The 24,092-nt window shown below is 34.9% G+C and overlaps 1 protein-coding gene and 1 pseudogene across 1 annotated transcript in view; one reads left to right on the forward strand and one right to left on the reverse strand.

Moving 5' to 3' along the window:
- STX17 (syntaxin 17) overlaps positions 1-24,092 on the forward strand; it is a 54,766-nt gene that overhangs the window by 8,494 nt on the left and 22,180 nt on the right. The window contains exon 2 of the mRNA XM_068974464.1: positions 2,658-2,723. Coding sequence (XP_068830565.1) covers positions 2,658-2,723 — 66 coding nt within the window. The remainder of the gene's footprint in view (positions 1-2,657; positions 2,724-24,092) is intronic.
- LOC138081209 (pre-mRNA-splicing factor SLU7-like) lies at positions 13,762-22,852 on the reverse strand (annotated as a pseudogene).

Below are 24,092 nucleotides of genomic sequence, written 5' to 3' on the forward strand. Positions count from 1 at the left end.
TTGAGATATAACTGACATGCAGAACTGTTTAAGGTGTACAACATAATGATTTGACTTACATACATCATGAAATGATTATCACAAAGAAATAATGAATGTCCATCATCTCATACAGATACAAAATAAAAGAAAAAAAAACAGACTAGGATTTACTCTCTGTTTAACAACTTTTGTATGTAACATACAGCAGTGGTAATTATCTTAATCATGTTATACATTATCTCCCTAGCTCTTATATATCTTATGATTGAAAGTTTGTATCTTTTGTCCATAAACTATATGGTTTCTTCTTTATATCTTTAGTTGTGGAAAATCTCTTCTGGTAGTCTTTAAGTTGTTCTTATCCGTACTTGCTCTGAAAATAGTTGTAATTTTGGTGCACCTGTGGGAGGAGCTGAGCTCAGGGTCTTCTTACTCAACCATCTCAGCCAGTATCTCATTAATTTTTCACATATTTTTTCTCTCCTTCAGGGAGTCCACCTGCATACCAGTTGCTTACAGTTTTCAATGTTGCTTTCAATTGGCCTTTGATTATTGATACTATATTCATTTATTGGCCATTTTTTTTTGTTTCATTTTGCATGGTTTCTGTTTTACATTTTTAAATTTACTAATCTTTTCTTTGGATGTCTTAACCTTCTGTTCATTTTTCATTTCAGCTATCTTTTTAATTTTAGGAATTGAATAAAAAATATCTTTCATATCTCTGTATCTTCAGTTTTCTTCAGCTTTCTTAAACATGGAATACATCATAACTTTTAATATCCTTGTCTGTTAATTCCGTTATCTCTATCATATCTAAATCTGTTTTTGTTGATTGGTTTTTCTTATTACAGATCATATTTTCCTGCTTTTTATTTTTGCATGCATGGTAATTTTTTATTGGATGCCAGACATTCTGAATTTGTTGGATACTGAATATTCCAAAATTTCTTTGAGTACTTTTGAACTTTATTTATTCTGAGACACAACTAAGTTATTTAGGAACAGTGATCCTTTTGAGGCTCTCTTAAGCTTGCAGAGGATCAGAACAGACTTTGTTCCAGGGCTAACTTTCCCCCACACAGTACAGTACTTTGGAGTACTCTGCCTGATTCCAGTATGTTGAGAGATTTTTCTACTCTGACTGGTGGTCACATGAACTGTTTTTGGGCTTGTGTGATTTGGGGTGATGAGCCTACCTGGTCTTTTTCAGTGATTCTTTTTCTGTCTTCAGGTAGTTTCCTTATGTGCTTGTGCTGCTCTGTACTCAGCTGAAGACTCAAAAGCAAAACCCTGCGGATCTCTGAAACTCTCTCTCTGTATGGTCCTCTCCTGTTAATGCAGTTATATCCTCACATGCAGCTTTTTCTTCTCTGATACTCTGCTCCATGGATTCTTGCAGCCCTGACTTCTCTGGATTCTCTGTTTCCTTAACACTAATTTTTATTAAAAATATCATGACAGATTAGTATTAAGTAATAAATTTTAAAGTGACTTGTTTTCAGATATGTATTTTTGGCTTCCATTCCCTTCTTTTTATTAATATAACACTATCTAAATGAACATTTATACTGAATCTGCTGGCATCATTCAGTTTTTATTAGAAGTGAAAGTAGTAAATTTTAAATTTATTTGATTGGGTAGTGGTTTTATGTTTGGCAAATATATTTTCAATATAGTCTAGTTATTTTTAAGCTTAATAGCTATTGTTCTTAGATGATGTAAAAAAAATTCAGGAGTTATCAAGAGTTTCCTTTTTTTGCTGTGTTGTTAACAATAGAGAATATAAAAATACCCTTGAAAAAATTTTAATGCTCTACTTTTATAATCTATTAGGCCTTCTATGTACATATGGGACATTTTCATGTTTATGTGCTTTCAGAATATTTCTAGGATGATTTTGTGTGTGTGTGTATGTGTGTGTATGTGGGTGGTATACCAGAAATTTGTTTAATGTTATTATTCACATCTACTGACATCTTAATTATTTGGATTTTTAAAATTTCAACCAAAAATAATATGTGATGTTTGACATTGTTTATATTTTGTGTAAATATTGTCATGTTACCACATTTTGCTATGGTTCTTCTCAAATGAAAAATTTTCCATTATGCTCAATAAGTTTCTTAGATGAGACTCTGAAAACTAAACATAATCTAGGTAAAAAGCTAAAATATATAAAATGTTCATTCTCATTTTTACATACTTTCTAGTCTGTGATATCAGTGTTCCTTCTTCTCAAATGAGATTTTAGTTTTCAGTAGTTGTCTCTATCATTAACAGACATTTCAAAATCTTCATGTATAGTAAGAATATCTGATGAATGCTGTTAATCTTTTCATTTTTCACATTCTTTTACATTCTCAATCTTTATTTTTTTTCACCTCCAAGGAGTATGCGTTATTGACAAAATACATACTCTTTTTCAGTAAAAGAAAGTAAATAGTATTTAGTGGTTTTTATTTGTTTTACCGTTTGCCAGAATTTTGTGTGTAATGTTTTTGAAAACTTCCTACCTATATGGTCTTTGGACAGTTAATTCCCACTACTAAGTCAGTAAGTTTTTTAGCTTGCATGTTTAAGTTTGGGTGGGTGAGTGGGGATTTTTGTGGTAAACTGGGAATAATCACTTAGTGATTTAAAAAATTCAGTACCTTTCCTTTTCTTTCGTACAGTATCAGAGGTGCAGAGTATGGGACAAGTTGCATGAAGAGCATATCAATGCAGGACGTACAGTTCAGGTACGGCTATTTTATTGTTTCAGGTAAATCGATATGAAAAAGACAGTCTTAAAGAAATTTTGCTAAAATAAATACCCTTGTAGCTGAATCCTTTTATTGTATTTGTAACTATTTCCTTAAAAGTGCATTTTTAGCAGAAATTATTGAATCAGATGTCAGTCATCTTTTTAAGGTTTTGAATAATATTACCAAAATTTTCTCCAGAAATGATATATTAACTTACACTTTCACTATGTATCCATTTTACAACATTAATACTATTCATTCCTCAAATTTTTGCTAATTAGTAGGTTAAAATAATACTGCTTTGTTGTTTTAATCTGGACTTTTTCTTTCATTGCTTTGAAAGGTGAAACTTTTTATATATACCTTGGATAGTAAAATTTTTTTTAATGAATTGTCTGTTCACGTCCCTTGCATATATTATGTTGTTGTCTTCTGTCAGAATTCCTTATAATTTTAAGATAATTGATCTTCTTTTTATAAGACTGATGCAGTAATATAGTGTTGTAAATATTATTTGCCAGTTATTGGCTTTTTGATAAATGTTAATTATTTTAAATTAATTTTTGAAATTCATATATTTACATAGTTAAAAGCCAAGTAAAAAGACATAGCACCTACCCTTCTACATCTCCAGGTCCTTCTTTTAAGAAACTGCTTTTAATCCTTTTGGCCATGTTCCCTGGTATTTAACTCTTTATTCCTAAATACCATGTGTAGACTGTTATTTCTTAATCAGGTCTAGACATAGCCTCTTCACTTCTTGCTATATGAGGTGCAGATCTAGCTTTCAACCCTACTCTCCTATTTTCTTCCCCATATTTATATTATTATAATTTTTGGTTAAATGAGCAATATCTCATTGTTTTGATTATAAAGACATTGTTTCTTGCTAAGCCAAATAGTGATAAACAGTACAGACTTTTGCTTTGTTTTAATCTAACGACTTTTAGAATGTGTTCAGTGTTTATTTTTAATTGAAATATAGTTGATATACGATATTATATGTTATAGGTATATAACATAGTGATTCACAATTTTTAAAGGTTATATTCCATTTATAGTTATTATAAAGTATTGGCTATATTCCCTGTATTGTACAAGGATATATTTATCCTTGTAGCTTATCTATTTTCTACGAAGTAGACTGTATCTCTTAGTTGCCTACTCCTATCTTGCCCCACCTCCTTTCCCTGTCCTTAATGGTAATCATCAATTTGTTCTCTATATTGGTGAGTCTGCTTAGGTCTTCTGCACATTTTTTAGTTGGATTGTTTGTTGTTTTTGCTGTTGAGATATACAAGTTGTTTATATACTTTGGGTATAAACCCCTATTGGTCGCATCATTAGCACACATTTTCTCCCATCCAGTAGGTTGTCTTTTTGTTTTGCCAGTGGTTTCTTTTGCTGTGCAAAAGCTTTTAAGTTTGATTAGGTCCCATTTGTTTATTTTTGCTTCTATTTCCTTTTCTTTAGGAGACAGATCCAAAAGAAATATTGCTAAGATTTATGTCAGAGTGTTCTGCCTGTGTTTTCTTCTATAAGCTTTATGGTTTCTGGTCTTACATTTAAGTCTTTAATCCATTTTGAGTTTATTTTTATATATGGTTTTAGAGAATTTTCTAATTGCATTCTTTTATATGTAACTGTCCTGCCTCTACTTACTGAAGAGACAACTTTTTTCCATTGTATATTCTAGCCTCTTTTTGTAGATTTATTGACCATGAGTAGGTGGATTTATTTCTCAGCTCTCTATTCTGTGCCACTATCTATGTGTCTGTTTTTGTGCCAATACCATACTGTTTTGATTACTGTAGCTTTGTAGTATAGTCAGAAGTCAGGGAGCATGATTCCTCCAGCTCTGTTCTTTCTCAAGATTGTTTTGGCCATTTAGGATCTTTTTTGTTTCCATACAAACTTAAAAATTATTTGTTCTAGTACTGTGAAAAATGCCCTTGGCATATTGGTAGGGTTTGCATTGAATATATAGATTGCTTTGGGGAGTATGGTCATTTTAAGAATATTAGCTCTTCCAATCCATGTACATGGTATATCTTTCTGTCTGTTTGTGTCATCTTCATTTCTTTCATTAGTGTTTTATAGTGTTCCAGGTATAGGTCTTTTACCTCCTTAGGTAGGTTTATTCCTAGATATTTTATTCTTTTTGATGCAGTGGTAGATGGATTATTTACTTAATTACTCTTTCTGATTACTTTGTTGTTAGTATATAGAAATGCAACAGATTTCTGTATATTAATTTTGCATCCTGCCAATTTACCGAATTTATTGAGCTCTAGTAGTTTGCTGGTGGTATGTTTAGGATTTTCTAAGTATCATGTCACCTGCAAACAGTGACAGTTTTACTACTTTCTTTTCAGTTTGGATTCCTTTTATTTCTTTTTCTCATCTGATTGCTGTGGCTGGAACTTCCAATACTATGTTGAATAAAAGTGCTAAGAATGGACATTCTTGTCTTGTTTCTGACCTTAGAGGAAATACTTTGTCCTTTTTATTGTTAAGTATGATGTTAACTGTCCTTTTGCTTCTTTTGGAGTTAATAATCTTTTCATTTAAAAAAATTTCCTGTTTTTTGTATATTTTTAGTTAATTTTTTTTATGTTTGTTGTAGCTAATGTTTTATTTTTTTATTATTTAAATTTTTATTTTTACTTTGTTTTACTTTACAATACTGTATTGGGTTTGCCATACATTGACATGAATCCACCACGGGTGTACATGAGTTCCCAAACATGAACCCCACTCCCACCTCCCACCCCATATCATCTTGCTCCACATCTCTGCCACAATGCTGTCAATATTTTTCATATGCTCAAATATGTCAGTTCAATTCTCTGTCATAAAGACTCTCTCCTGAAACCCTTCTTCTGCCATTTCCAATTTGAACTCATTTTCTAGGTTTGTTGCACAGCTGTTGTTCTGGGACTTCCCTCAGTTGTTCCCGTGTTGGGTTCCTGTTTTTTCTGGATATCACGTCTTCCTCATTTTTGGCTTACTCCATTGTGCTTTTGGAATATATCTTTCAATAGCTCTCAAATAAGGGTACCTTAGAGGTAAAATTTTAATTTATTATGTGTCTGATAAATACTGTTATTCTCCCCTCACATGTGATTGCTAATTTCAGTAGGTATAGAATTCTCTTTCAGTTTTGAAGGCTTTCTAATTTACTGTTGCTCTTAAAAAGTAAATATCATCTAGTTTCCCATTCTTTGTGTAGGACCAAGTTTTTTTTCCTTTTGGGAACTCTGAAATTTGATAATGTGATATGCTTTGTATTGGACACTTTCAATTTAAAAACTCATGATTTTAGTTCTGTGAATTTTTCTTTCCTTTTCATAAAATATATTTAAAAAAATTATTTACTTATTTTTGGCAGCACTGGGTCTTCATTGCTGCTCTAGGACTTTCTCTAGTTATGGTAATCAGGGGCTACTCTAGTTGCACTGTGTTGGTTTCTTGTTGCAGTGGCTTCTCTTGTTTTGGAGCATGGAGTTAGGGCATGCAGGCTTCAGTTGTTGCAGCTTGTGGGCTCTAGAGTGCAGGTTCAGTATTTGTGGTGCATGGGCTTAGTTGTCTCACAGCATGTGTGATCTTTCTGGATCAGGGATTAAACCTGTGTTCCCTGCATTGGCAGATGGATTCTTAACCACTGGACCACCAAGGAAGCCCCTGGGAATTTTTCTTACTTATTGATTATTTATTCCTCTGTGTTTTCTTTTGTCCTCTCTTTTAAAATTATCCTTTTACCACAAGGGTCAGCAAACTATAGCTCACAGGCCAAATCTTGCCTGCTGTGGGCCCCATTTGTTTATGTACTATCTTTGACTGTTTTCATACTACAACAGCAGAATTGAATGGTTGCATCAAGAGATCATATGGCTGGCAAAGCCTAAACTATTTACTGTCCAATCCTTTGCAGAAAAAGTTTGCTGATCTCTATTCAGTTGAATGGAAGACTCTTGGATTGCTTTTCTAATTTTCTATTCTCTTTTCTGAGAGATTTCCTCAGCTTTATTTTCAATTCTTTCTACTGAATTCTTTGTTTCTACTATTATGATATTTATTTCCCAAGAACTTTTTCTTATTATTTTTTATAGCATTTTACCTTTGGACATAACAATTCTTTCTGCTTTTCTGAGACGTTAAAGAGCTTATTGCTTGTCTCCTGGTGGACTTCACTTAAATTTTCTTTGATAGGCTGGCATTTTCCTTGGAGCAACCTCCAAGTATCAGTGTCTGGAGGTTGTTGTGGTTTAGTTTTCTGAAGAAGAATCCTTGTTTTCCTCCTAGGGTAAGTATGCACTTATTTCCTAATTACAGAAGCAGCGTAGGTGAATTCTGCTGTGCTTCCATTGTTCAGTCATGTGAGTCCTGCCCCCTCTCTATTTTAGCCCTGTGCCAAATGTTTCTGAATTTGAAGTCTCACCAAAAAAGGCATCTTTAGTCCTCTTACATTTCAAGAAAGGTTACTATGGCTGCAGTATACTCAGTAGATTGGGATAGAATATAATCAGTGCAAGAGATTATTTAGGAGTGGTTACAGAAATGGTGAAGGTATAGAAAAAAAGATTGATTTGAGACTTAGGTGGAAATTTGACTTGCCTTTCATATATATGTATTTTATCAGTATTTCTTGTTGCCTAGATTATAGCCCTAATATCAGTGACTATGTCACCACTAATTGTGTATCTCAGAATGCCAGCTGCTCAGCAAGATTCAGAGTTTATGGAATGGTACTGTGCATGTTAATGTCAATGAGATTATTATGACTTTTGTTTCTTACCATCTTCACTGTTTAACATGTTATTGAAAATCACTTATGACTTTCTTGAGACAGTGGTAGGGTCAAAGTGTTTGTTTAGTGATTTTTTAAAACTATATATGTATATTTACATTATTGATCTCCATCTGGCATAGAAGTTTTATGTGTACCATTAAAATAATGAGATTGAAACTGTTTTTAGATGTAGGTATTGGCTTAGTTTTATTCGTATATGCCTTGAATTTTTTGTATAGGCTTGTTCTTTGCTAGTTTGTGTAAAACATTTTTAGATAAACAATTTCATGAACAGTTACTATGAATTTTCAAGATTTATCATTATTAGATTTGTACAGTAAGAACTGTCCTTTTACTTTTGTTACAATGTCTTTGTTGAAAAGGAGCTCTTAATTTAAATGTGCCAGTCTTTATTTATCAGTCTTTTCCCTTGTGGTTCATGCTTTTGCTGTCTTGTTCAGGGAATGTTCTGTGTCCTAAGATCAAGAAGATATTTCCCTATATTTTCTATTGAATATTTTAAATATTTTGCTTTTAACATTTAAGTTGTTAATCCACCTGGTATGAGGTAGGTATAAGTAAAATATTATCCCATTTGGAAAACCAGTTGTCTTTCGTTATTAACAGATTTCTGCAGTGTTACTTACATATTGCAGTTCCATATATGCATGAGTCTGTCTCTGGTCTTTCTCTTCTATTTGTCTATTTCTCCATCAAAGTCCACACTATGTTAAGACAGCCTTCTTATAAGGCTTGATATCTAGTAGGACAATACGGTTACCTTATTTTTCCTTCCCAGGAGTGTTTTGGCTATACTTGGCCATTTGGTAATCCATATAAAATTTGGGATCTGCTTTTCAAAGTTTATACACAATCTTGTTGGAAATAAGGGAATCACATTAGATTTGTTCATCTATTTAGAGAAAATTGACATATTTACAATGTCCAGTTTTCCTACCTATGAATATATGATATTCTTGCACTTGTTTACAACTTCTTTATTATATGTGTATCATTATAGTTTTATGCATAAGATTGTGGTAGATTGTACAATCTATCAAGATATCTACCAAGGTTTTTATCATCGTACATGGTCTTCTACAATATGACCTTGTTACTCCCCACCAAAAGGTGGAGTCTCATTCCCTTCCCTTTGAATCTGAGCTGAGGCAGAAGTAATGCCACTAGACCTCTGAGGCTAGGTTAGAAAAAGCCAAATAGCTCCCAGTGGTTCTCTGAGGATGCTTGCACTGGAGGAAATTAGCCATATGCGAAACATCCAAATATCTGAAGACCTCCATGCAGGAGATATCCACAGCCACAACTGAGCTCTTAGGAATTTCCAGCCTCAAGTGCTAGCCACATGAGTGAGCCATCTTGGACATCAGTGCAGTTGAGCCTTCAAATGAATACAACTTCAGCCAGTGCCTGACTTAATTACATGAGTGACCCCAGGGAAGAACTCTTCAGCTGATTTCTTCAATGTCTGGTCTGCAAAGTCATTAGCAAAATTAAGTGGTGGTTTTAGGCAGTAGGAATTTGGAGGAATTTGTTGTGCAGCAACAAATGACTGGAATACAGGACTTACACTTAATTTTGTCTATTTCAATCTACTTCATTAATTTGTTCTTAAATACTTTATTGTTTTAGGATGTGTCTTTGTGTTTGAGGAAGGTGTGAAACATTGTCCTTTTAAATTATGTTTTCTAACTTTTGGTGGTATATATAGAAATATAGTTAATTTTCATAGATAGATCTTATGGCCAATTATATTAAATAATAATTTAAAGCTTTAGGAAAAGAAGTATCATAAGTCAGTATGTGACTAATTGTCAAATATATTCTGGAGACCAGTAAGCGATAGAATGTCAGCTATTTGGATGCTGGATAAGGGCAATATTATTCTCCTTTTTCGGATTAAAGAAGGCTGGAGAACAGAGAAACTGGTGTTCGTCTAAAGCACCAGACTGTCATAAGTTGAAGGACAGGGGAATTATTTTTAATATTAACTCAGGTAGATAGACTAATCCAGGAGTATTCTCAGGAATACTGCACTTAATACATAGACAGTAGGTCTTCATTAGATATTTGTTGAGTAAATGAATGGAGGCCCTTTTCTCCTTTGGTTTTTATTCCTTTTGGTGGTTCATGTAATATATTTTAAGCTATATGTAATCTTTTTGGTGCCTTTTGATATTGAAATATGTGTGAAGTCATTAACTACTATTAATACCTTAATGTAATAGTTAGGTAATACAAGCAAGGGATAGTCCAGATTTATTTTAATTAAATAGTTATGGCTTTGGGGTCCTTAATAATAAATTGTATGACATCTAGAATGTGTTTACTCTAAGTTGTTTAAATGTTTCCCAGTGGACTTGTGCTTTATGTTTGTAAAGAAATCAGATTAATTATTATGATACCAAATGTTTTCTGCTGTGTACAATTTGCTCTCAAAATTAGATGTTGTAAAAACACATTAGAAATCCTTAAATCAATATTTAACAAAGGCAAATATATGCATAGCCTCTCTTGTTTTAATCATTACATACATAATTAGCCATTTTTCAGAATTTTAATTAACTCAGAATGATTACTTTTTACAATTATCAGAATAGATAAGTATACATTTAAATATATCTTTTAATCTATAGACAGAAATTTCAGGATATTTCTGGAAGAAGGGAAAAAGCCATAACTAGTTACTAAATTTAGATGCAGAACTAGAAAGAAAGAGATGTCACCTTTACTTTACTGAAAATTTGGCCATAGTTTGCAGTTTACTACTACTTGCTTACTGCAAAATGTTTTAATTACTGAGTTGGTATACTTTAAAAAAAAAACTTATTTCCTTGATTATAGTACCATTTATCAAACTTGATAGTTTTGCATATTTTCAGAACTTGGCATACTATTGTTTATTTTCAGGAGATTATTGGGAGAACCTGATTATTAGGAGAACAGAAACACTTGAACATTTACTATGTCCTAGATACTATTCCAGGGCTTCCCTGGTGGCTCAGCAGTAAAGAATCCGCCTGTAATGTAGGAGACGCAGGTTCGATCCCTAGGTTGGAAAGATCCCTTGGAGAAGGAAATGGCAACTCACTCCAGTATTTTTGCCTGGGAAATCCCATGGACAGAGGAGCCTGGCGGGCTACAGTCCATGCAGTTACAAGACATGACTTAGCCACTAAACCACCACCACAGATACTATTCAAGTCACTGGAGATACAGCTGTGAGCAAAACAGAAGATAATTCTTTTCTCATTAAACTTATATGTTGGGGGTAGGAATGAAGAAAACAGACATATTTTTAAAATAAATATTTAGATGATTACAAGTACCTTGAAGTAAAAGCAAAAGCTGGTTAAAAGGAACAAAGAATTGCTGGAGATGATGAGTGTTCTTTTGTATAAAGGATGGTTGTGGAAGGTTTCTGATGACATTTGAGCTGAGACCTGGAGGAAGTAAAGGCATAAGGGAAACCCAATGTGAAGACTCTGAGGTGAGAGGATGTGTGGCATATTCAGGGAGTAATAAGGAGGTTAGTGTGGTTGATGTGAGCCCAAGAGATGAGGTCAGAGAGATCAGCTGTCTCTAATTAGGGAAGGCCTTGCAGGATGTGGTAACTTAAAGTTTTGAGCATATGATAATGTGATATGATTTAAAAGAGCACCTTGCCTATTATGAGAAGGATAGATTCTGTGGGAGCAAGGATTGAAGCAAGAATGCCAGATAGGTGGCTAATTTAATAATCAGGGTACTATGGGTCTGCTTTTTAGCAGAAACACTCATGTATAGACAATTTGTGTAGAATGTCAGAGGCCTGGTATGTTAATTTTTACATACTTTCTGTAGCCCTGGGAAAGGTTCTGGACTTAAAAGCTTGACAGAGGAATAGGGGACTATCTTGATAACAAATTGAACATTGAAATACCATTTTGAGAAGTTACACACACTTCAAATATACAAAAATGTAGGAAAGGAAATAACGAAAATATAACATTTATGTACTCATCACTTAACTTTGTCAACTCTTAACATTTTGCCCAATTTCTTCCCATTGTTTTTGGAAAGAAAAATTTAGAAATACCACTGAAGTTAGTTGTGTACCCTTCCTTGATTCCATTTACTTTGTTCCTGTCTGCATCTGAAGGAAATCTTTTCCCTTGTTTTAAATATTTGCAATTTTTCTGCATATAACTGTATATAAATACCTGGAGAAGGAAATGGCAACCCGCTCCAGTATTCTTGCCTGGAAAAATCCCATGGACAGAGGAGCCTGGAGGGCTGCAGTCCATGGGGTTACAGAGAGTTGGACACAACTGAGCACTTGTCAGCAGCATATATAAATAATATATGATATTGTTTTTGCTTTTGTTTCTGCTTTTTTTCCCAAACAGCTTTCTTGAGGTATAATTGACATTTGATAAAGTATACAATTTGATAAGTTTTGATATATGTACACACTGTGAGATCATCACTGCAATCAAGATACCATGAACCCTTCACCACAGTCCAGATAACAAAAATATATCCATTGCTCCCAAAAGTTTCCTTATACCCCCCTGGTAACCCTCTTTCTGACTTCCTCTTCATCCTCCCACATGCACATACACTCCTACTACCCGAGCCACCACTGACCTGTTTTCTGTCACTATGCATTAGTTTGAATTTTCTAGAATGTTCTATAAATAGAAGCATATAGTATATACTTCTTCTTTGTCTGGTTTCTTTCACTTTCACTTTGCATGTATATTTTGAAGTTCATCCATGTTGTATTGTGTATCAGTACTTCACCACTTTTGTTTTTATTTTCAATTATATATCTTTATTAACAAAAGATAAATAAAATACAAAATAGACACTAATATCAGATTTTATGTTGAACCAGCCTATGTTAAGGTAGGAATATGAAAACATAAAATTTGACATTCTTAAAGTAGGTAAGAATTAGATCTGTTTGCATCACTGTTTTAATTTCATACTGGTCTGAATTTAGATTCAATGTATATCCTCAGTACTTGACAGTTTGATTTAGTTTCTTTCCCATCAGCAGTATTTCTGAGATGTTAACTTAATGCAATATTCTAGTGGGTTTTGGTAGTTTGGAAAAGCCAGTGAACTGTTCAAAGTCAATGTACTTGTGTCAGGGGTTTTAAACAGGCTGTTTTCACTGATTCCATGCTGTCAGTATTATCTTCACAATGTTATTAGAAGAAGCTAAAAATCATGTCATTCTCAGTTACTAATAACCCTACAGGCTATACTTGTAATATTTTGAAGAAACCTTCAACTTCAGGTTTCACTTCTTGCGAATTTTACCAAAAGACACCTGCTGGCTATAAAGATTAGGTACAACAGATACTCTACAATCTTTAAAAACTCTAATATTCATGATTGTTATATAAAGGCAGTCACAATTAAAATAGCAATTAGTATCACAAAGCATATCCTCTGTGATAAAGGAGAGGATTTCGGTGTCTGAATACCTCCATCCAGAATTGTAAAAGAACTAGGACTGATCAGTCAACACTGACTCAAGGGTGAAAAACTTTTTTTCCCCATTCAAAGGCTAACACATTTAGTTCTGAGTATAAGATACAAGGAAATGTTTTGAAAATCAAAATTTTATAACCAAGTGGAAAACAGAATTATTACTACACAGATTGACATGAGGGATAAAGTTATTCACATGTTCTACAGATTTCCTTCCAGTAACCCAACGCTCAAGATAGGTTATCAGCTTCAGATCAGAAAAATCTGAGAAGGCAAAAAGAAATGATTATCAAATAACTACAGTTATAGTTACTACTAATTTAAAAAAAATGAAGTCCTTGTTTCAAGAAAGAGTAACTAATTGCCTTCACAATGAGTCCTAACACTACATAAAGGGCCATAAAAACTGAGGAAATAAAGTTTGAAACAAATAAATGTTGAGAAGATATTTGTGATAGGTGGAGAACTAAGACTGTTACCCACATCACTAATATAAAATCTCAAATAAAATCTTAATCTGCACTTAATGTACCACTTTATTTCTTCTTCTTTGTTCTTCACTGTGTAAAGGAAAGAATTTACTATGAGACTTCTGGATGCTTTATTAAAGTCAGGCAGTCTCCTTGCTTTCTGACTTTAATGAGAATAGATATGGATTTTTCCATTGATAATCAACAGCAAGAATCTAAAAGAATGTATCAGCAGAGTCTATCTTGGGTCACCGTCAGTGACGAGTTACTACTGTCCAAGGAAGGAGGCCATGGGGTCATCTGGCCTCTGACGTTTCATTCTGTAGGCCTCCATTTCCTCTTCAGTGGTTCCTGAGTTTCATATATGCTGTTGTAAGGTCGCTTCCTCTCATCGATCTGCATGATCTCCTTGATGTGAAGAAGATGGGCCTCTTCTGCATTCAGTGCCTTTTTTTTTTCTTCTTTTTCTCCTCCTTTAGTTTTTCCTGATGCATCTCCATGAGGGTTTGAGGGTTTTTTCACAGATTCTTCTCCAGTTGCATCATTTATAATACATTCCTCTGAATTAGCAGTCTCATTCCCAGCTTCTACAGTACAATAGAATACTTGAAAAAAGAATGACAGCATTTGTATCACCATCGGCCTTCTTTCCAGTAAGATCCCCAGATATGTGTATGATTGTTGATCTTCAGATCTTCCTCGTACTTGGAGCAGATGACAGCCACTCCTGGCCTTTGATGACTGTCCAATATCTTGAGTATTCCACATAGTTTTCAGTCTGAGCTAAAAGCAATTTGGCTGGAGGAGCATCCAAGCGTTCTTGCCTGCCGTACTTTTCCAGGATGCTTTCTTTCTGCTGTTCTTTGAAGTCTTCTTTCTTGACTTTGAAGGACTCATACAGTAGCTCTAGTTTTGTAGGATCTGCCTGTAGATGCACTTCACACCCCTTGTCATAGGCTTCCCAAGCAAACAGTTGAGTATGAGCCATTGAAATGGTGTCACCTGTGTATCTAATGAAGTTATCCCCTGCATAGCTGACTTCATCTGGATTCTTTCCTGCATTTACATAGGGATTCTCTTTCATTGCTCCAGTTTTGGGATCATAGTAAGCAGAATTTGCATCTAAATTCTACAAATATTTTACAATATATTCTCGAATCCTGAGATTATGACAGTAATTCATCTCTTAGAGTCAAAATTCTGTCCAGGCATGTCAATATCATCTGCATATTTATCTTCATCCTCATCTTCACTGTTATGATCTTTTTCCATCTGAGAATTCATTTCTTCTTCTCCCCATGGATGTTTTAGAGAATTAGCCTGTTCCACTAATTTTCCTGAGGCTAATTCTTCTTGAAGTTTTTGGGCTTTCAGTGTTTGCTTTGCTAGGTCAACTTTGGCATCAGTTCAGTTCAGTTCAGTCGCTCAGTTGTGTCCAACTCTTTGCAACCCCACGAACCACAGCATGCCAGGCCTCCTTGTCTATCACCAACTCCCAGAGTCTACCCAAACCCATGTCCATTGAGTCGGTGATGCCATCCAGCCCTCTCATCCTCTGTCGTCCCCTTCTCCTCCTGCCCCCAAACCCTCCCAGCATCAGAGTCTTTTCCAATGAGTCAACTCTTCGCATGATGTGGCCAAAGTATTGGAGTTTCAGCTTCAGCATCAGTCCTTCCAATGAATACCCAGGACTGATCTCCTTTAGAATGGACTGATTGGATCTCCTTGCAGTCCAAGGGACTCTCAAGAGTCTTCTCCCACACCACAGTTCAAAAGCATCAATTCTTCGGCACTCAGGTTTCTTCACAGTCCAACTCTCACATCCATACATGACCACTGGAAAAACCATAGCCTCGAATAGACGGACCTTTGTTGGCAAAGTAATATCTCTGCTTTTCAATATGCTATCTAGGTTGGTCATAACTTTCTTTCCAAGGAGTAAGTGTCTTTTAATTTCATGGCTGCAGTCACCATCTGCAGTGATTTTGGAGCCTCCCCAAAATAAACTCTTCTACAATTTTCATATATCTGGATTGTAGCCATTCCACCGATCCCTCTTCCCATCGTAGTCAAACATCAGCTGAGGCTGGACATGTTCATCTGGAGCTATATTAGTCTCTGTAAATTTTGCTCCAGCTTACCTAGGTCTCTCAAAACAGTCTTTCGTTTTGTGTGTCATGGCTCTACAGTTTTCACATGCTCCTTTTTGATATTTAGTAGTTATGGAATTCTCTTTCACACCCCTCTTATACCATTCTCCAGATGGGCCTATACTGCTTTTGTTTCTCTGGCTGTGGTCTCTGGTGCTTTAAAGTAGGCATTTTTGATGGATCAACATACCATGGCACTGAAGAAATATACTGAGGAATATGAGGATTGATGTCTTTTCCTTCTTCATCAACTTCTGCAGGGGCATTGCCCAGTTTTCACTGTTCTTCTAGATCCTTTTTCTTTCTGCAGTCCTCTTTAGTCATCTTCTTTGGTTTCTCCAAACTTATTTCCTTGGGCCCTGACAAGGGGGCCACATTGGCTGCATCACAGCCGCAGCTGACATGGTTATCTGGCCTCCTGGTCCCAATGCTGCTGACCCTATGACAGCTTGACACGAATAAACTTCACCACTTTTTATTATTGAGTAGTTACTATATTTTATGGATCTACCACAGTCTGTTTATCTATTCATCTGTTGATGGACATTTGGGTATTTCTAGTTTTTGTCTACTACAAATAAGTCTACTATGAATGTTTGAATATAAGACTTTGTATGTACAAAGAATTTCGTTTCTCTTGGATAAAACTTATGAATAGAATGACTGGGTCATATTCTTTACCTTTTTAAGAACTGCCAAGCTGTTTTCCAAAATAATTGTAGCATTTTAAACTCCTGCCAGTTCCTTCATATGCTTGCCAACACTTGTTATGGTTAACCTTTTAATTTTAGCCACTTTTTATAGGTCTGTAGTGGAATCTTATTGTCATTTTAATTTCATTTGACTAATGATGTTTACATTGTAAATTTCTTAAGTAGTAGAATCTTACTTGAAGATAAACTATACTTAGTATACTATAAACCCTAAAGTAACAAAGTTATAGCTAGCAAGACAAGAAAGAAGATGAATGGAATGAAATATACGTAGTTAATTCAATACGTCTAGTCAAGGCTATGGTTTTTCCAGTGGTCATGTATGGATGTGAGAGTTGGGCTATAAAGAAAGCTGGGTGCCGAAGAATTGATGCTTTTGAACTGTGGTGTGGGAGAAGACTCTTGAGAGTCTCTTGGGCTGCAAGGAGATCCAACCAGTCCATCCTAAAGGAGATCAGTCCTGGGTGTTTATTGGAAGGACTGATGTTGAAGCTCAAACTCCAATACTTTGGCTACCTGATGCCAAGAACTGACTCATTGGAAAAGACCCTGATGCTGGGAAAGATTGAGGGCAGGAGGAGATGGGGATGACAGAGGATGAGATGGCTGGATGGCATCACTGACTCGATGGACATGGGTTTGGGTGAACTCCGGGAGTTGGTGATGGACAAGGAGGCCTGGTGTCAGACACAACTGAGTGACTGAACTGAACTGACTCAAGGAGTCAGACACAACTGAGTGACTGAACTGAACTGAACTGAATTCAATACAAAACATAAACTGAATCTCCATACTGTTCTCCATAGTGGCTGCACCAATTTACATTCCCACTAACAGTGTAGGCAAGTTCTCTTTTCTCCACATCCTCTATAGCATTTAATGTTTGTAGATTTTTAAATAATGGCCTCCCCTCCCAGTCTTTATGCTGCTGTTGTCATATATTTTACTTATACTGATACATGTGTTATTTATTTCATAATGTTTAAACAGTTATCTTTTTCAAGTGATTTAGATATTAAGTGGGAGTGGGGAATCTTATTTATTTACTTCTGTTATTTACATTTTTTGTGTGCTTAATGCTTTTATGTAAACCCATATTTTTATTTAATTTTTTATTTTTTTATATAAATTTATTTAGTTGGAGGCTAATTACTTTAAAATATTGTATTGGTTTTGCCATATATCAACATGAATCCGCCACAGGTGTACACGTGTTCCCCATCCTGAACCCCCCTCCCACCTCCCTCCGCATACCATCCCTCTGGGTCATCCCAGTGCACCAGCCCCGAGCATCCTGTATCATGCATCAAGCCTGGACTGGCGATTCGTTTCACATATGATATTATACATGTTTCAGTACCATTCTCCCAAATCATCCCACCCTCGTTCTCTCCCACAGAGTCCAAAAGAGTGTTCTATACATCTGTGTCTCCTTTGCTGTCTCTCATACAGGGTTATCGTTACCATTTTTCTAAATTCCATATATATGCGTTAGTATACTGTATTGGTGTTTTTTCTTTCTGGCTTACTTCACTCTGTATAATAGACTCCAGTTTCATCCACCTCATTAGAACTGATCCAAATGTATTCTTTTTCATGGCTGAGTAATACTCCATTGCATATATGTACCACAGCTTTCTTGTCCATTCATCTGCTGATGGACATCTAGGTTGCTTCCATGTCCTGACTATTACATACAGTGCTGCAATGAACATTGGGGTACATGTGTCTCTTTCAATTCTGGTTTCCTTGGTGTATATGCCCAGCAGTGGGATTGCTGGGTCATAAAGCAGTTCTATTTCCAGTTTTTTAAGGAATCTCCACCCTGTTCTCCATAGTGGCTGTACTAGTTTGCATTCCCACCAACAGTGTAGGAGGGTTCCCTTTTCTCCACACCCTCTCCAGCATTTATTGGTTGTAGACTTTTGGATAGCAGCCATTCTGACTGGAGTGAAGTGGTACCTCATTGTGGTTTTGATTTGCATTTCTCTGATAATGAGTGATGTTGAGCATCTTTTCATGTGTTTTTTAGCCTCTGTATATCTTCTTTGGAGAAATGTCTGTTTAGGTCTTTGGCCCATTTTTTGATTGGGTCATTTATTTTTCTGGAATTGAGCTGCAGGAGTTGCTTGTATATTTTTGAGATTAATTCTTTGTCAGTTGCTTCATTTGCTATTATTTTCTCCCATTCTGAAGGCTGTCTTTTCACCTTGCTTATATTTTCCTTTGTTGTGCAGAAGCTTTTAATTTTAATTTGGTCCCATTTGTTTATTTTTGCTTTTGTTTCCATAATTCTGGGAGGTGGGTCATAGAGGATCCTGCTGTGATTTATGTCAGAGAGTGTTTTGCCTATGTTCTCCTCTAGGAGTTTTGTGTTTTACATTTAGATCTTTAATCCATTTTGAGTTTACTTTTGTGTATGGTGTTAGAAAGTGTTCTAGTTTCATTCTTTTACAAGTGGTTGACCAGTTTTCCCAGCACTACTTGTTAAAGAGTTTGTCTTTTCTCCATTGTATATTCTTGCCTCTGTTGTCAAAGATAAGGTGTCCATAGGTGTGTGGATTTATCTCTGGGCTTTCTATTTTGTTCCATTGATCTATATTTCTTTCTTTGTGCCAGTACCATACTGTCTTGATGACTGTGGCTTTGTAGTAGAGCCTGAAGTCAGGCAGGTTGATTCCTCCAGTTCCATTCTTCTTTCTCAAGATTGCTTTGGCTATTTGAGGTTTTTCTTGTATTTCCATACAGATTGTGAAATTATTTGTTCCAGCTCTGTGAGAAATACCATTGGTAGCTTGATAGGGATTGCATTGAATCTACAGATTGCTTTGGGTAGTATACTCATTTTCACTATATTGATTCTTCTGATCCATGAACATGGTATATTTCTCCAGCTATTAGTGTCTTCTTTGATTTCTTTCACCAGTGTTTTATAGTTTTCTATATATAGGTCTTTTGTTTCTTTAGGTAGATATATTGCTAAGTATTTTACTCATTTCATTGCAATGATGAATGGAATTGTTTCCTTAATTTCTCTTTCTATTTTCTCATTATTAGTGTATAGGAATGCAAGGGATTTCTGTGTGTTGATTTTATATCCTGCAACTTTACTGTATTCATTGATTAGCTCTAGTAATTCTCTGGTGGAGTCTTTAGGGTTTTCTACGTAGAATATCATGTCATCTGCAAACAGTGAGAGTTTTACTTCTTCTTTTCCAATCTGGATTCCTTTTATTTCTTTTTCTGCTCTGATTGCTGTGGCCAAAATTGAACCCATATTTTTATATGGTATAATTTTCCTTTTGCCTGATAGGCTTCCTTAAACATTTTTTAGAGTGCAGTTTTGCTGTTGTTAAATTCCTTTGTGTATGTATCTGAAGAGTCTTCATCTGGCCTTTGTTTTCAAAAGGAATTTTGCTGTATATAGAATTCTGCATTGTGTTTTTCCTTCAGTACTTCAAAGATGTTGTTCAACTGTCTTTTCAGTTGCATTGTTTCCAATGAGAAATCTGCTTTATTTTTATCTTTATTCCTCTATATGTAATATGTGTCTTTTCTCTCGGTACTTTTACAGCATTCATTTTATCAGCGGTTTTGAGCACTTTGATTATAATGAGCCTTGGTAGAGTTTTCTTCATTTTTCTTGTGCTTCAAATTTGTTGAGCTTCTTGCATCTCCTCATTTATTGTTTGCATCAAATTTGGAAATTTTTTTGGCCATTATATCTTAAAATTGTTTTCTATCCCTTCCTATCTCTGATCTCCTTCAGGGACTCTAATTATATATATACTATGCTACTTGAAGTTAGCTCACAGCTCACTGATGCTCTTTTAAATTTTTTGCATCCTCTTTTCTCTGTGTGTTTCATTTTATATATTTTCTATTTCTATGCCTTCATATTCACTAGCATTATCAGCAGCCATGTCTAATCTACTGTTAATCCATTCAGTGTATTTTGCATCTCTTCTTACAATTTTTTACTCTAGAATTTTGATTTGGGTTTAATATCTTCCATTTCTCTACTTTTTAAACATATGCATACAATTATAATACTTTTTATATGCTTCTCTGCTAATTGTAATTTCTGGATCAATTTCACCTGATTATTATCTTCTTTATTGGCCATATTTTTCTTCCTCTTTGTATATATAGTAGTCTTTGCTTGGGTTACCTTTGTATGACTGGATGCTAGATAATTTTATATTCCTGTAACTCTTCTGAGCTTTGTTATAGCACATAGTTAGGTTACTTGGAAAGAGTTTGATCCTTTTGGATCAAAATGATCCTTACTTTATGATCTATTATAAGCTTGATTGGAACAATGCTTGGTCTAGGGCTACTTATTTTCCCATGACTGAAGTAAAAACCTTTTTGAGTATTCTACCCAATGCCCCATGAATTAAAGAGTTTTTCCAGTTTATCTGGTGGGACACTTTCCAGCTTTGAATGAGTGCTGAGCACTGTTCCCTCTAATCTTTTTAGATGGTATTTTTCTCCAGCCTTGGATGGTTTTCCCACATACATGTTCTAATCAGTTCTTTGCCAAATGCTTTAGGGTTACCCTTCTTCATATCTCCAGCATTCTTTTTCTGTACAGCTCTTTCCTCTTCAGTACTCTGTTCGACAAACTCTGCAGAGACAGAAGTCTATCTGTTGTTATGTTTTGAAACTGCAGGTGTTGAGGTTGGCCAAACCAAAAGAATAGGTTTAATGGTTTTATTCTTTGGAATAAGAAATCATTAAGAATAAGAAAGATTTTGTGATCAAATTTTGAAACTAAGTGAAAAGTTGAAATTGTTACTACTCTAATAATTCGATGAAGAACATTAACTTGGCTTTTATAGAAACTTGGTCAGCAGTGATGATGCAGAGCTTGTTGAGAACACGGATTTCTGGGACTCACTTTAAAGATTCTGATTCAGTAGATGTCAGACCACATTTGGAAAGAAACTGCTCTACAGAGAGTCTGTCCCAGTTCCATAGGTAGCATAAATACAAAGAAAGTCAGGCATGGAACTGGTAGAAGTAAAATATGGCTTTCATGATTTTATTACTACTAGGAGAAATACAGGATACTTGAGCTACTTTTTAATTTTTTAAGGAAAAATTACAAGGGAAAAGTAGTAGAAAAGAGAGGGAATGAGGAAGATATAGGGAGAAATGAGGATAGTAGATAAAAGCTAGGAAAAAAAGAAAAGATTAGACAGAAGCAAGGCCAGGTATCTTAAGGGAGAGAAAGAAGAGTAGACACTAAAATGAATGCAATTAGGAGATAAATTCTTTTTAGGTTATTATGAGTTTAGAGGAATTTAAACTTAAATTTTGACTTGAAATATTTGTGAGCTGATTAGTCAGGATTTAGGATTCCTGCCTGCCTCCCCCCTTTTTTAAAAATACATTTGGTATCTATGCTTCTACTCTGATTGGAATAGGTACTATAGAACCTCAGGGAGGAAATTAAATCTGAGGCACCATTGCTTGTAAGATAGACCAGTATTTTCCTCTAAGAGGCATAAAGTGCTGCCAGTTAAATATGCTTTTTTTTTTTTTTTTAAAAAAAAAAAACCATCTCTTTTTAAGATATATTCCAGTTTCAGAGATGTTGGAAAGATGTGCCCTAAAATTGATGAAATACAGTATTTCCACTCCACCTTTATCTTTTTCTGATTTATTTTCTTTTTTAATATTAGTCATCAAGAATGGCTCAAATCTCACCTCTGTCATGAAGCCTGTGTAGATCCTTACAGTGAGATGTTTCAGGTTTCCTTTGAGCATGTTTCTTATGCCCCTTTCAGTTTTGAATATTCTTCTTAATGGAGAATCAGAAGCAAAATAGGAGTTAAGTAGTTCTGCTTTCTCTGTATCATCTGCTAACATTATACCATCTGCCCCAAGCAGTAGGCCTAAACCTTCTTTCTTGTTCCTCTTGCTCTACATGTTTTTTAAGTCTTTTTTATCGTTCTTAACATTTTTCACCAGCCTCCGCTCATTCTGGGCTCTTACATACATCTTCTTCTCCTTTCACATCACTCTTTTGTGTTCATCCTTATTCACATGCCTTTCTTTTCTTTCCTTTTTTTTTTTTTTAAAACGACTGTCTTAAAATTATGAACTTACAGCACACTTTACCCAGTCATACTGGATTTTTAAAGATATCCGTTCCCCTTAACATTTTCCCTTCACCCATAGTAACAGAATTCTTAAAGTCTGACACTGTATTTTTGCCTGGGGATATAACATTGAACAAATTCTATAGAAGAGGGAGAATATGTCACAGGCAAATGCTCATTAGCTGCAGAAACTTCTTAAAGCTTCTCCAAACTAATATTACCTAACGTACTTCTGTGAACCATGTAGCGTTTAACCAAGCTTTGTAACTAGTGTAGAAAAAAATCACACAGCCAAGAGAATATGTCACAGGCAAATGCTCATTAGCTGCAGAAACTTCTTAAAGCTTCTCCAAACTAATATTACCTAACGTACTTCTGTGAACCATGTAGCGTTTAACCAAGCTTTGTAACTAGTGTAGAAAAGAATCACACAGCCAAGAGCCATGTAGTGAACAATATTGTTCCAAGGCTTGAGAACTGGACCTAATCCTAATTCTGCCACTGTGTTCAACTGGACTCTGTAAAATTGTGAGGTTGAATGGATAATCTTATAAGCCCCTTAGGCTTCTATGATTTTTACATATAAAATGCTTAATATCGTATATCTTTAGTTTTTCCAGTTCACATTGGAATGGTAAGAGTGGATATAAAAGAAATATAAAGTCATGATAGGATAGAGGTACAACTTTTTGATTCACCCAGAAAATCTTACAAGATGCTTTAGTGTAGCTAAACTTTTTTTTTTTTCAGAATTGGCTTTAATATAGTGCAATAGGTACTTTAGATTGTATTAAGGTGCCATATAGCTAGGAATTATGTTTATAGTTTAATGGAAAGGTTGCTGACTTATAAGAATACCTGGGTTTTAACCTCAGCTTTGCTGGTAGATAATTAAATCCTGAACAAATTTTGTTTTGATTTCTGTGTGTAATAATGTGAAATGTAATTATATGGACTATATCACCCCACTGAAAGTAGGCACTTGAAACATTAAAGGAATCAGTACTTTTTGTTCTGTTTACTGTGCAGGATTTGCATTTGTGTCTGTGAAAGTACATTAGGGGAAAATAATTTAAAATATATGAACAGAGATCTGCAGTTTTAAAATAGGCATCATATATAGATCATTCCAATATTCTTGCCTGGGAAATTCCGTGGACAGAGGAGCCTGGCAGGCTATAGTCCATGGAGTTGCAAAGAGTCAGGCACAATTGAGCTACTGAGCACACATGCACAAATAGATTGTTCTTACAAGTTCTGTTTAATTGTAAAAGAAAAATTGGATTTTATGTTTTCCAAGTATAGACCATTGAAAAAGATTAAAAGCTCCCTGGTTTATTTTATGAAGGTAGTACAGCCTGTTAGAGTGAGTTTAAACCTAGTGAAGGTAGCACTTACCTGTTAGAGTAAGTTTAAACCTAGTGAAGTTAGTATAGACACACACACTGGTCATGTATGCATCTGTGCACACATATACACATTCACATACTCAACACGTACTAAAATTCCAAATAAAGTATTAGCAAATTGAACCCCACAGTGTATTAAAAAATTGCATGTATTGACCAGGGAGGGTCTATCTCAGAAATATTCAAATGGCTCTATACCATGAAATTTGCCCAAAAT

The sequence above is a fragment of the Capricornis sumatraensis genome, chromosome 6, assembly GCF_032405125.1.
Source record: "Capricornis sumatraensis isolate serow.1 chromosome 6, serow.2, whole genome shotgun sequence".
Classification (NCBI taxonomy): Eukaryota; Metazoa; Chordata; class Mammalia; order Artiodactyla; family Bovidae; genus Capricornis; species Capricornis sumatraensis.